Source organism: Mesoplodon mirus (genome assembly GCF_964341445.2).
Source record: "Mesoplodon mirus genome assembly, chromosome: 7".
Classification (NCBI taxonomy): domain Eukaryota; kingdom Metazoa; phylum Chordata; class Mammalia; order Artiodactyla; family Ziphiidae; genus Mesoplodon; species Mesoplodon mirus.
Genome location: NC_138983.1, coordinates 110469277 through 110483886, shown reverse-complemented (window position 1 = coordinate 110483886; position 14610 = coordinate 110469277). Strand labels below are relative to the sequence as shown.

Here is a 14610-nt window from a genome sequence, read left to right as displayed (position 1 = left end):
CATTGAATTATTTTTTCTATTTCACAAATAAATATTTTTACCTTCATAATACCTATATATTGTTTACTGATAACCTTTATTAAAATGAAATGGACTGGTCCATATTTTTAAACAGGAAAAATGGTTCTTGTTTCCATATTACTAACCATTTTTTCAGGAACTTAATCAACAAGTAAATCAAGATACAAACTAAATAAAACAAACAGAGTTTCTTAAGGATTATATTCATTTGGATTATGCTTTTGCTTTTTACTATTTTCCCTTTTCCTGTGGCCATCTTTTCTTAATTTACCAAAATTTGCAGATGAGAAAAAAGCAAGCAGTAATTCTGGTTTAAAAAAGATTATTTGGGATAAGAGATTGAGAGTAATAAAGTACACTGCCTCCGTCTCATACTTCATTCATTGCTCTGACTTTGGGCTTTATTACAGTTTTATTCCTGTTTGGTATACTTAAGTGTTGTTCCATATATTATGATTTCAGACTGACAAACAATTTCCATCTTACAATAATAAAAAACTTTAAGAATCAGAAAAGGTTTAACCCATGAGAAGAAAACCATATTTATATTTAACACTCTTATCAACACTCTCACGCTTGGAGAATCTATGTGAATCTAAAAGCCAGAAGACAACGCATGACTTGCGTAAGAACCAATGATGCATATTTGATGATAAAAAGCTTACAGAGATAAACATAACCCTAAAAAATAGTGTGGTAACAGATTTAAAAACTTATTTTAAATGAAGTAACAGTAATTACCAGGTAATGTAAACTGATTACACTGTAAAATATCAGATCAGATCACACTTACTTTTATATATTCAATATATTATACCAAGCACTGTATATTGTTAATACTAATTTCTATGTACCCATCACTTTACATAGATTGTGTCATTTAATATTCACAATAGCCCTATAAATTCAGTGCTACTATTATTATTGTCACCCCATTTTCCAAGTGAAGAAATGAGGCACAGGTAGATATATCACTTATCCAAGATCTCATAGTCAGTTGAGTGACAGAGCTGGGATTCAAACCCATGTCCACCTGACCCCAGAGCCCTTGATCTTAACCCCTATTCTAAATTCTTTCTCAGTTCACTCCAAAGGTGAAAAGTAGAACTTAGAAGTTTGTGAACTACAACACATGAAGTAAGAATTATCAACTCCTAAAACCGGTGGTCAGCTTTGCAACTTCCATACATCCTTACCTCTTCTGTGCTTTTTAAAGTTAAAAAACTCATATCAACTTTCTACCTGTTATTTTTACATTTCACATCTGTCCTATGTCATGTTTTCCTTGGTAACAATCTCTCTTTCCCATTTGGTCTTCGGTCCTCTGACACAGATTACACAAAGCAGAAGTAATACGGCAGGCAAATATCAAGGAAGCTCTGTACTACCCACTCCGCTTGCTTCTGAATATTTTCCCCACTGCAATGGAGGTGCTTAGCAAATTCTTCCAACACCCATCACCTTCCATAATCAAGAGGGCATTTTCTCCACCCATCTTGACATATTTCCTAGGAATTCCATACAGGTTTTCATAATGGGGAAACCAGAAAGTGCTGCATTGGTAGATTTGGGCATTAGTCAAAAATAAATGCCAGGGGCTTCCCTGGTGGCGCAGTGATTGAGAGTCCGCCTGACGATGCAGGGGACACGGGTTCGTGCCCAGCTCCGGGAAGATCCCATATGAAGTGGAGCGGCTGGGCCCGTGAGCCATGGCCGCTGAGCCTGACCGTCCGGAGCCTGTGCTCTGCAACGGGAGAGGCCCCAACAGTGAGAGGCCTGCGTACCAGGGAAAAAAAACAAAAAACAAAAAACAAACAAACAAATAAATAAATGCCAGACTTAAAACATGAAAATAATGAATCCTTTAAAATGTATCTGTAACAAGACATCTGACTTTGGACTGTTATCAATGGTAAATTTTTAAAAAGCAGACAACTGGGTTCATTGATTTTGTATAATTTAAATCAAGGTTTATACAATTTTTAATGGTCCTAAACAGTCACCAGTCCTTTGGCACCAAGTTATTTCTGGATTATCACAGAGTATATTTTCTTGACTTTAATGCTGCTTTAAGATTCAGCAATCTTGTGGGTCACTGTTAACAAGCTACTAATAAAAAACTTAACATCTTCATATAAATAGAGCTGGTTAAAGGAGAATTACCACTTTTCTCTCCCCAAGTCCTTATCTTCTAATGTCTAAAACAAAAACCACTACTGTTTACCCAACTCTCAGTATGCAGAAGAACTATTTTATATAGATCCCAAGCATGTATCAAAAGGCTACTAATGTGCTATAAGCATAATACATTTTTAATATAACTTGTAAAGGGCAATCATCAAGTAATTTAACAGAATAGGGTTTGTGTATACTTTTATATGTGTATATATTATTATATATTTTAATGTAAAGTAAAATAGAGCTATTATCTTATTAAATTATTCAAGTTTCCTTTTATTTTATAATTTTCTTTTCCTCACTTTTCAAATTCCTTTCACAAAGTTCACTGCCTTGCCAATTAAATGGACAGTTAAAGAATATAAATTTCTTCCTAGGATGAAGGAAGGAATCCTTTCCATGTGCAGCTTTGTTTTAAGTGATTTCTCAATTACATATATTTAGAAATTTGGCCAATTACAAATCACACATCTCCAGTCTAGCAATGAAATTCATCATTTCAACCTCATATTTTGAAAAAGAACTTATAAAAAGCAAAAGTAAACTAATCATTTTTGCTAAACCAAATTTGAGTGAAAGAAATTGGATTTCATAAAATCTTAGAACTGGAGGAAATCTTAACATATTATTCAGTTCCATTAAAAATTATGCAGAAAACTGGAGAGTATAGAGAAAATACAGTATTTTAAAGGAAAGTGGCCTGATTAGAAATAATTAGAACAGAACACAAAGCTGGACTCAAATATTTCAATGAGGAGAGTTTTTAAAAAAGACTAACACTAGAAAGTTCTTGTTAAAATAATTAATGATAAAAAAGTAAATCAAGCTGCATTTAGCTTTATTAACCCAGTAAATTGCTTCAAAAGAGCTGTGTAGCTTCCTCTTTTATCTAAAGGCTTCAGATTACCAGGTTCAGAAGTCATTCCCTTTCGGGTGAAAATTGTCTGTAGACACCCTGCTTAACTGGAAACAGGCTTGCTGCTTTGTTACAGTAAATACCCTGGAAATTTATTTAAATACCCTCAGAATTCTTGCTCACTGGCTCCAGGCTCTAAAAACTCAGAAGATTATTTTCCAAGCACAGAGGAGCATCAATTTTGCTGCTTTTCTCAAGGAGAAATCCTTGACTGAGAGATAAGATCATTTTCTCTTAAAGCTATTTGAGAAATCATGCTGTGTAACCTCAGTGGAGAATGCACAGCCGCCAAACTCCATGGGTTTGTTCCAGATGGATAAGGAGAAGACCCTGGGTTGAACCCTTATTAAAATGACATTATGGCTATAACTTTATGTGAACATGAGGTTATCAAGATTATAGTTCCCATGACATTCATTCCCAAGCATTTCAACACCACGTAGAAGTCTTCTATTTGTTTTTAAATAGTCACTCAATGTTTCTCAGATGTGAAGTGAGACTAATAACAGCACCTAACTTAAATGACCATTATGAGAATTAAATGAGATTGTACAAAATGACCTCACCAGAAAGCCTGACATATAAAAAGGGCCTCCTATTATTATTTAATACCTTCTACTACCATTTAAACATGCTCAAGTCTCTTTGGGGGTGGCTTTTCCCATTTCAGGTCCTCCCTCCAACTCTCTCTGTCTCAGCCTCTCTTCATACAATGCCCCCCCCTCCACTACAATCGTGCTTCTTGCCACTTTACTCAAACTGTTCCTGCCAGTCACCTCTTTAATTAATATACAGCAGTAAGCATGTCTATTAATTTATATGCAGTATATAAAAACACATTTCATATTTTACAAAACGCAGAGCTGAAATAAAAGATACACAAATATTCTAAAATCCATTAAAACCAATTTGATATACACTTTTGGTTTAAACATAAATCTGAACACAAATTCTCCCCATTTCCTTAGACCATTACTATTAGAAAATTTAATAGGAAAAACATAAACAAACCAATATTCTAAAAGAATCATAATCAACCTTCTAGATGCAAAATGCCTAATCTTTCAAAATAAAATTTAAATTAATGAGGTATTTGTTACTAATTTCCCAGGTATAGTTTTTGATGGATTATGACAAAATGAAAAATGTGCATCATCTTCTTCGGATTATAAATACGAAGCAGCTTTCAGAACTTTTATTTGGAAATTTGATAATTAAAAAAATGGTTGTCAAGTAAAAATATCAGTCAATAAATACTTGCATAATTTTTTGCTTTTGAAAAAATTTTAACTCAAGTGTCACATATAAAACAGGTTCTGAGGATAAGTAAATGTACTGATACTAAAATTAGCTGAACTGGAAGATAAAATGGAAGATTATATAAACTCTTCAAGAGTTTATATAAAGAAACTTTATGACAAGAGAAGCTCAGTCACGAATCTTGCCTTGACTTTCATTTTCTTGAATCCTTTCAAGTGTTCAACCCACCCAAGGCAAGAACATAGAGTTAATGGAACAGCAAAAACATTCTAACACATTGTCATCATCTTTAGGGGCAGAAGGACATTTCAAATTTTGTGACCTTTCCTGGTCAAGGAATCCTTGTGACAATGAATTGTACCACGCTCTCCAACTCTACCAATCCCTTTCCAAAGGCTGCTGTTTAAGAAAATCTACAGTGCAGCTTCCAATAGTATCATGTTGATCAGTTTGTTGGGTAGGGAAGATGGATGGGCTGTGAAGGAGGAAGCCATTAAGGCCACTAGGGCTGCCAATTACAGTTGCCATCTGTGTCCTGACCCAGGACACTCAGTAAAGGGGATAAAGTGTGTTTGTGTGTGTTTGGGTGGGGTAGGGGAATGGTCAGAAATCCAGTCCAAATGCTCTAATCCTTGATGCCAGGCATAGGGCTGCATCTTCCCAGAGGAAGGGGTACCTTTTCCTAATACGCACAAAGATGCATAATGGGTAGCTATGGCCTTGGGCCCACGTAACAAAGAAGAAGTCAGACAATATCTAACTGACATAGGGAAGAAGGAACGTAACATTTACTTAGTATCTACTCCGTACTAGAACTGTAATATAAAAGCTTTATACATATTATATGATTTCCTTTAATATCTTCCTCTCTATAATAAGGGGCATGACCACTCCCCATTACATAGATGAGAAAAATGGCAGATTTAAGTAAACTGCCAAACAGGAGACAGAAAAAAAATTTATACTCAGGTTTATCTTCTGTGAAAAAGGTGGAAATGTGTTAAATAACATGTACCAGCCCTAAGAAAGATGCTTTGGGGTTTATAAGTTGCTACCTTCCAGTTATTCTCAAGGTAGAACAAACATCCACTTTAAGAGGTGAGTTAAGAACACCACAGCTTGGCTTCCCATCCAAACCACAAAAGGAAGAGGGAAACTTCAACTCTAAGAGACACAAGAAAGCGGCACAATAAAACACAAGTATGTCAAAGTTAACCAAACTAGGAATTTGAGATATTCACTTCAGAACTGAAACTTTAAAATCTGTTGGCTTTCAGCAGGTTATTTGAAATAAGATAAGTTTCCCTTAGGAAAGTGGATAGAAAATAACCATCACCCATGCTCCAGTTTCCTTAAAAGAATAACTACTATTTTCCACAGAAAGTTTTATCAATGCACGAGCATTACCTGGTGTGCTCTAATTACAGTATTTCACTCACCTGAGGCCGAATTCATCATGTTCTGCTGCACTGGTGGACTGGCAGGGGATGTAACGTTCATCTGGGAGAGCATGGCCTTCCTGGGGTCCTGCCATGTTGTTGTTTGATCTATGTGACTGAGACAAAACATCCACTGCATTAGATAACAAATACGAGGCCCTAAAAACAACCACCTCACTTAGCAAAATAGGGTAGCTCTATGAAATAGCAGGGAAAGGATTCTAAATTAGCTCTGTGAAAGCATACAGTCATGTCACCTCACTGCTCTCACCCTTCCTCTGCAACCTTTTTTCATCCTTATATCACTGAACTTTCCCCTCTTAGATCTTGCAAGTGCAAAATTTGAAAAAGTTATGTCTGGAGTTTTAAGTGAAGGGAAACCATTTTCACCTAGCAGACAGTTATTATCTGCTTCTAATTTAAAGCTAAAATGTGATTTATAAATTAATCGTCTATAACAGTAGTCATATGAGCAAAACCCAAAATTCATAAGGGAATCACCCACTTTTTTCCTCCTAGAGCTATAAATGCCAATTAACATATAATTTTAAGACCTAAAACCCTTTACACTGAACAAATAAAACATGAAAAGATGAAGTCTTATTATAGTACATACTCCAAAGCCAAAACAGAATTACAAACTTTAAGTTTTGATTGTTTCCTGTGACTGCTGAAGGCCTTTGTTATTTGCTAAACAAAACATTTAAACATTTTCTACATACTGTTAACGTACTGCAAAATATCTTACACATATGCATACAGATGTCTTCATCTATAAAACTGGGGATGAAAACAGCTAAAAATTATATGAAATATGAGACTACAAGGCATCTTGCACAGTATTTGGCATATGAGCATTCAAAAATATAGTTTTCTTCCTCCAGCAAAGAGTAATTGTTTCGCTGAAACAAAAACTAAAAATATTATACCCATGAAACCACCTGAAAATTTATCTTGAAGAAATAGCCAGGGAAGTATTCAAAGATTTATGCAAAGTTCTCTTCTGTATACTTAATAAAAGCAAAAATCTAAAAGCAGATAACAACATCTAACCAGAGGGACTAATTAAATCTTGTTACATATAATGTACTATATTGCAGCTATTGAAAATATTTTAGAATAATATTTAATAGCATACAAAATATTCATAATACAACTTTTTAAAGTAGATTGTAAAACAATTGAGGCTAATTGTTTAAACGTGTGTGTACTGAAAACATATGGGAAGGATAGACATCAAAATGTTTTAAGTGTTTAGATGGCAAAATTACAGAACTGTTTAATAGGAAGACCTAGAAAGACAATCATGAACTCATTATCTTTGAAATGGGGGAGGGAGGGCATTAGAAATAAGTTATTAAAAAAAAAGCCTCAAATCATTTTCTCTATGGCTGTTTAAATTTCAAATCTGATTTCTCTCTTCCTGAATCATCCCATGATAAATACCCATGTAAATAGTAAAGGAAATGACATCCTGTCGTTAATTTTCCTGAAATGGAACCAGAATGCTCTCTCATCAATAATGTTACCATATCAATAACACAGTAAAAAAGGATCTTAGACTCTGGCTAGAATGGACCTTAAATATTATCTACTGGAGATGGGAGAATTCTTTTTCCTAAGCAAGCAGAAAGAAGATGAAAACAGGGGGGTAAAAAATGTGGAAGATTTGTACACTTGGGAATGACAATGGTACCTGACAATTGAAGGCTATTACAGACCAACTAAAAATGCTGAGAGAATATTTATTTAGTAGAGTAATAGTCTCTCAAATATCACCTTATCAGCATTTATTTACCAGTCATATATGCTTTTTAGCAGTTGCACTAGCATCGCTCAGGTCTAGACAATACAGGCCAAACCTTGTTCAAGTTTTTGAACAAGGCAAAACCTTGTTCAAGTGTTTATGTAAACACCTCATTCTAAAAGATCACATCCTTATCAAGCTCAGTTAAGAGCTTATTCCTTTTCCATCCTCCATGTGGGCCACTGAACAAATTAAACCATAAAATGTTTCCTAGATATTCAGTGTTTCTCATGCTTACAGATATAAAGCAATACACATGATAATTAATAGTCATACTGAAGGAAAGAAACTTGAAACCTGTAAGACCACTAAAATTCAGGGAAATGTTTCTGTTTCTCACTGCCTGTTACAATGTTAAGAAACCAGGAAAAATATGAATGAAATTGTGTGCCACCTGCCTACTCCTTGTCTCCAGTACTTCTTAAAATCTGTTACCTTTGTGAGGGGTAAAAGAGAAGAGAGAAGCAAGTTCTGGATTCTAACTGTTGAAGGTTTTCTAAATATCTAACAGGTTTCTCTGAAAATTAACCAATTATGTAAATCATATTAATCCATTTATAACTAGATTGCAGTCCACTTGAGGGTTTAGGAAGACCCTATTCTGATGACTAAACGACCATATTCTGATAACAAGCACATGAATCTTCCCAAATAGCAGAGCCGATCCGTAAGTCTGTTCTTAAGGCTCCTTTCTCCTTTAAATAAATTAGGGTTTTGAATATAATGCAGAGAATGTATAGTTTTACTGCTCTCAAAAAAGTGATTATTTTGCTGAAATACTACTAAGTGTACAAATGCTAAAATTTCTCCTCCTGAAAAGGCTTCTGTTGAACCTCAGTAAGTTAGTTTAGAGCCCTATAAAGCTATCCTATGTTACTTCAGCTAATGTTCCACTTACTCAAAAAAGATCTACATTTTTTAAGGAATAAATATGCCATTATTTAAATTGTCCCAACACTAAAAGCATGCAACCATTTAGATGCTAAAGGGAATGTGAAATAAAATTAACTTTAGAGTTTTTGTCTTCACTTATTCTGTAAGATTAAATCATGAATACTGTTTTATCCTAAAAAGTCAATTTGCAGAAGTATACCCCAAAATATCCAGTCTTCCTTTTTATCATAAGAATAAAAATCTTTATAAAAACATTTCATAGGACAAAGAACTATTTTTGCTTAGACCAAATAAATAGTTTGCTAGGCCTACTCTTCCCCCAAATATTTGCACAGGACCTTCCCTCATCTCCTGGTCTTTGCTCAAATGTCTTACTCTTAGTGAGGCCTTCTGTGGCCATGTCATCTAAAACCCACCCTATTCAAACTTCTACTCCCTTTTCTTTGCTTTATTTTTGTTTGATAATCCTTTATCATTATCTGACACATTATTTACTTATTTTGTTTGTCTATTTCCTCAAACTAACAAGCTCCAGGGAAAAAGGGACTTTTATCCATTTTATTAACTACTGTATCTTCAATGATTAATAAAGTGCTTGATAAATATTTGTCAATGAATTAATGAAAAGAAAGCTTTTTTCTTTTTGCCCTAAGAACATCAAACTTTCTCCCAAAGTCCTTGTCGCCTTACTGACTTTATCAATACCCACCTTCTTTTCCAAAAATGTAATTGCAGGTAAGGATTATAGACCCACTAGAAATAGTAATAAGGAGATTATTGGTGACACCGGCAAGAGCAGCTTCAGTGGCATGATGGGGGTACAGTGCATAGGAGGTAAGAAAACAGACAAATTTAGTTGTGTACAAAACCACAAATGGATGGATATGAATTTTTGTTTTTTTCAGGAGGAAGAAACTCAAGTGTTTAAATGTGAATGAAAACAGAGTAGCTGAAGATGTGCTAAAGGATCAATGAAGAGTTATAGTCATCCATTAGAGAGTGAGAAAGAACAGAATGTAGACACTGCTTCCACTGTAAGGAGGTGAGGAAGAAAGGATAGGGTAGAAGCAAATAATTTCACTGGTTGGTCAAAGTTGATTGCATTCTGGTGTGAGGACTTCTACTCTCTTATCGAGAGATATAGCATTAAGAGGATTAAGAAGGCTGGCATTATTGGTACCTCCACTATGAAAAACTGAAGGACTTGCACAAGGTCACATATCCAGTACACAACAAGACTACATCTGGTACCCAGGAATTCTGAAAACAATTTCTGTACTAGACATACACAAGAAAAGGACAATATTAAAAAATGTAAGTTCTTTGTAATTACATTGAATAACAAATACATTGCATAAATACTAAAGAGGGAATATAATAAAAAGGCATGGTATTGAAGATTCAATAAAAGAATTTACAAAATTTATAAAATATTACAAAACAGAGTTTCTACTACTACTAGAATATAAGCTTCTTAAAGAAGGTGTACCTGGGAGAGTGCCTGGTACATAGTAGGGCTCAATAAATAGTAAATGAAATGAATATTAAAGCAGTGTGCATTATTTAAGAATGTAGGTGATTAAGAGTTTACATAAATGCTAATCTGAGAATGGGCTGAAAAGAATTTTCACTTAAACTACAGATTCTAAAAAAGGTCAAATTATAAATAACAGAATCAAAATATATAAACCAAGGAGATAAAATTAAGCAAAACTCATAAAACAGTATTTTCAGAGTTAAAAATATGAGTCGTTATATATAACATAGAAAATAATTTAAAATTTAGTTTATCTTGTTCCTAAGAATAGTCTAGATGCTGAACTTACTACAGGAAAATAGTTAAGTGTGAAATTCTCCAGCCCCTTCAAGATACATAAATAAATTTTCCTTCCTACTACTTTGGAAAAGGAAAGGTAATTGGATTTATGACCAAGATAAACCCTATAATCTTACTCTGGAGCAGCTAAGACTGGGAAACAATGAACCTTTCAAAGTTTAGACTGATGAAACATAAGCAGCTGTACTTTGACCAAGGTCCATGTCCAGCAGCAGTCTTTCCTGGGTATACAGAGCCACCTCTCCTGTTGGCTTTTGTCTTTTACTTTATACTGCAGAATCTGGCCTTACATATTGGATGACTTAGCAGAATCCGTGTAGAACCAAAAAAGGGGCAGAAATCCAAAGTGAATCATTAGTAAACTGACTTTTTGCATAATCCCACAAAAGTTAATTGAGGCTACAGTATATAGAAATATTTGAAGCGCTTTATATCCTCCTGGGAGATGTGAACCTTATGAAACTCAAACGTGGGCAGGGAATATAAGGAATTCTGATCTTATAAAGAATAACAATATTACTGTCACATCTTCAATTATGGGGAAATCCGTAAGATTATGAAATGCTACCTGAAGAAGCTACAGGGGGAGACCCAAAGATCTCATCTCTCCAGGACCAGTGTTCAACAGGAAGATGATACCATGCCATTGTTTCATGAGTCTCTCACAGAGGTTGAACAAAATAATCACTTACTACAATTTATTTTTTTTTTTAAATTTATTTATTTGTCTTTGGCCACGCTGGGTCTTCATTGCTGCGCGTGGGCTTTCTCTAGTTGAGGCGAACAGGGGCTACTCTTCGTTGCAGTGTGCAGGCTTCTCATTGCGGTGGCTTCTCTTGTTACGGAGCACGGACTCTAGGCACGCAGGCTTCAGTAGTCGTGGCACATGGGCTCAGTAGTAGTGGCTCGCGGGCTCTAGAGAGCAGGCTCAGTAGTTGTGGCGCACGGGCTTAGTTGCTCCGTGGCATGTGGGATCTTCCCCGACCAGGGCACGAACCTGTGTCCCCTTCATTGGCAGGAGGACTCTTAACCACTGTGCCACCAGGGAAGTCCCTTCCTACAATTTGTTAAGATTAAGTGATATGCCCAAGAGCAGCCGAATAGTATGCAGCAGAAATGGGATTTAAACTCAGGAATGAGAACTGATACAAAAATCTGCACTCTTTGTACTATATCAGACTTCCTTTTTATGCTGTGAGAGTATTTTGGATGTTGTTTAGATTTCTTAAGACTAACCTCTACATCACTACTTACCCGCCTCTAATCCCTACAATAATTAAGTACAAGGAGACAAAAATCTCCTCTGCAACACTCAGTAGACCAAACACCCAGTCACACATAGCCAGGATTAAAATAAATGTTTTTTACCTTCTGGCTCAGTGTTCTTTTCACTTTACCTTATTGGTCTCTAAAGAGGAAAAGATTTTCTAAACTGATAATCTGCCATTAGGAGAATAAAATTTTTTCAGGGAATGTAATTCAAAAAGAGAATCAGAATCCTTTTAAATGCTTCCTTGTTTAATTTGCCAACTATTAAGACTATTCCAAGACTAGCAACTGAGCTCTACCATCAGAACAGAAAGTTGTCTTTATTATAAAAATGCACAATCATTAGAGGTGTTAATGATCGGTTACCTGATGGCACTGGTACAGAGACAAATTGGCTATGGGGGTATTATGCCTACCATTTCTACTCACTTAAATTGGTGGACTGCAGCTCTAAAGTTACACTGGTTTTTCTCCTTCCTACTTCGTTTCTTACTTTAGAAACAAGATTCTTGGCACCTGTATAAATTAATATACAGATATGATAATTTGCAAGTTGCTTCCCTATCTAGGCATTGTCTTCCTATTATAATGTAGTGTCTAATCTCCTAAGAAAGTAATTCCTCAGTATCTACTAAGTCTCCCTACTATTTACTTCAACAGATATTGTCACAATGGCACATAAACGTTTTAAGAAAGCAGTGAACCCACTTTGGAAGTGGGTCATGGAGAGATGGCTTAGATAATGTATTACTTAAAAAAAAATCCTTTATGCAAATCAAGTGTTATCAACACTATAATCAACAGCTATATATGCTTAATATGAATATCTGATTCTTTTGAAATATCTGCTACATTTCTTGAGACTACTGTTCTTCCTCAGGTAATCTTTTCCCCAACTGGCCCATAAAGCACCTAATTTCTAACTAACCTTTTCAAGACCCAGATCCCTCCTTTCAGAAGTCTGTGGAATAGTAAGAAAGCAGACATGGATTCAAATCCCAGTCTCAAATTTGCCAGCGATAAACTGGGTTGTACAGGCAGGTCGTTTAAACAAACGGTTTCATCTTCGTTAAAATAAGACTGATTTATTTACTTCCCAGGGTTTTGAGAATTAAATTCAATAGCATACACAAAAGTAACTAGTACTGTGGCTCCCAGTACACAAAAGGCTCTCAAATATTTCTCCGGACTTCATTCCTGTGCTAGTCCAATAGTATTTAAAATAGGAAAATCTTCATGGTAGACAGGTTAAGTCAAGAAAATGTTTAAGAATGAGATGACTTCAGTTAAGTGAGAATGACAGATCCGGGGCTTTAAGAGCTCTGAAAAAGAGTCTGGTTTCCCGGGATAGATGATGAAGAGATGCAGTAGACACTATAGGTTTCAGGGTAGGAAACAATGTTTCTGGACCATTAGTTCAACTTGCACAAGGCCATCAGCTTAGAATAAGAAGGAACCATGCAAGTATGACCATACTGGCTCCTAGGAAAAGAGCAGCAAAATAATTCGGGAGTAAAAGAATAATCTCACTCATATAACCAAATGTCTTAAAATATTCATTGTGAAAAATCACTCCATACAAATTTTTTTTTTTTTTTACTTAAGCCATAAAATGGTCAACTCTATCCATCTAAACCAAGGCAAAGAAAAAGCTACACTTATGAACCAGGCAAAGCACATCCCAACAAATGCTAAGGTGCTCTTCAAATTCTTTGTTGTATGTTTCATCTATCAAATACTAAATCCATAACCCTTACTTAAGGGATACAGAGCAACATAATGGGAAATGAGTTTTATAGTGATAGAAAACTACTGATGACTTTATCTCTATCCTCAAAATTTAGGATAACCTTATGCTACTCATTAGTGAAAGTATTAGAGAATTAAGGTAATGTAGTTTTAGTAAAATAATTTTAGTGATTAACATTGATACTGACAAAGTTTACACACCTCAAGGAATGGATAACTAACAATTCCCTTACATCCCTGCTCCTTAAAGAGTGTGGGCCTTGAGCCAGCAGAACTGGCAAAACCTGTGAGGAAGCCTGTTAAAAATGTCAGGGTCTCCTCAGGATCCACCCAACACACTGATTAAGAATCTGTATCTTAACAAGATCCATAGGAGATCTGTATGCGCATTAAAAGTTTGAGAAACACTGCCTTAGACACTACTTGATCACCTATGCTGTGTTTTAAGTACGACTAATGCCTGGAGGGTAAATATTTTGTGTATATGAAGAACTACATGGTGTTGATATTACAGTTAAAGCAAAACCAATAACCTGTGGTAAAAATTCAAAGTTTAATTTGCATCATTACTGCAGAAGGGTACACTGAAATCTACTAGCCACTGATTGTACCACTGTAAGTGTATCCATTTACACCACAAGGAAACAGCATTCTCACTGTGTTACATCACTGGTGATAGTTCTCTCTACTCTTTCATGCCTACTCTGAATTTAAAACAAAACAAAAAGCACCGCAGCTTTTCAAAAAGTGATTTGGTATTGTACTCAATTTTTATTTAGAGCAACAGTTCTCAATTTAGAAATTGGGGGAAGGGCATTTTTCGTTATCACAGTCTTACAAACATACAATGGGGAGAGGGTACTGGATGCTAGGTTTCCTGCAATGCAGGAGATGGTCTTCCACAACTCTGAATGTCATGCCACACATTCTAAAAAGACAACAGAACTCCATTTTATACATAGACAAAGTATGTTTTGCACAATTTTAGTTATATACCAAAGTTTTCTGGAAGGCAATCAACTACACTTAGTTTTGTTTGGAAATCTGTTAACAGTATATCCTTTTTGGATAACCACATTATCACAGCAATGCCCTCTTGGTATTTTAGTTACCAACTCAACACACTTGATCCTTATTCAAAACTGTCACGTTCATGGCAATTTTAGGTACAGATGCAGGCACTTGACTACTTTATTATAGCTTCAAATATAGAATACCCAAGCATTTATAAATTAATATA

At 35.2% G+C, this 14610-nt stretch overlaps 1 protein-coding gene across 12 annotated transcripts in view; it reads right to left on the bottom strand.

Moving 5' to 3' along the window:
- The window catches only part of YAP1 (Yes1 associated transcriptional regulator), a 108229-nt gene that overhangs the window by 52607 nt on the left and 41012 nt on the right, over positions 1-14610 (bottom strand). For all 12 annotated transcript variants that reach the window (XM_082628961.1, XM_082628950.1, XM_082628952.1 and 9 more), the window contains exon 3: positions 5815-5930. In XM_082628961.1, coding sequence (XP_082485087.1) covers positions 5815-5930 — 116 coding nt within the window. The remainder of the gene's footprint in view (positions 1-5814; positions 5931-14610) is intronic.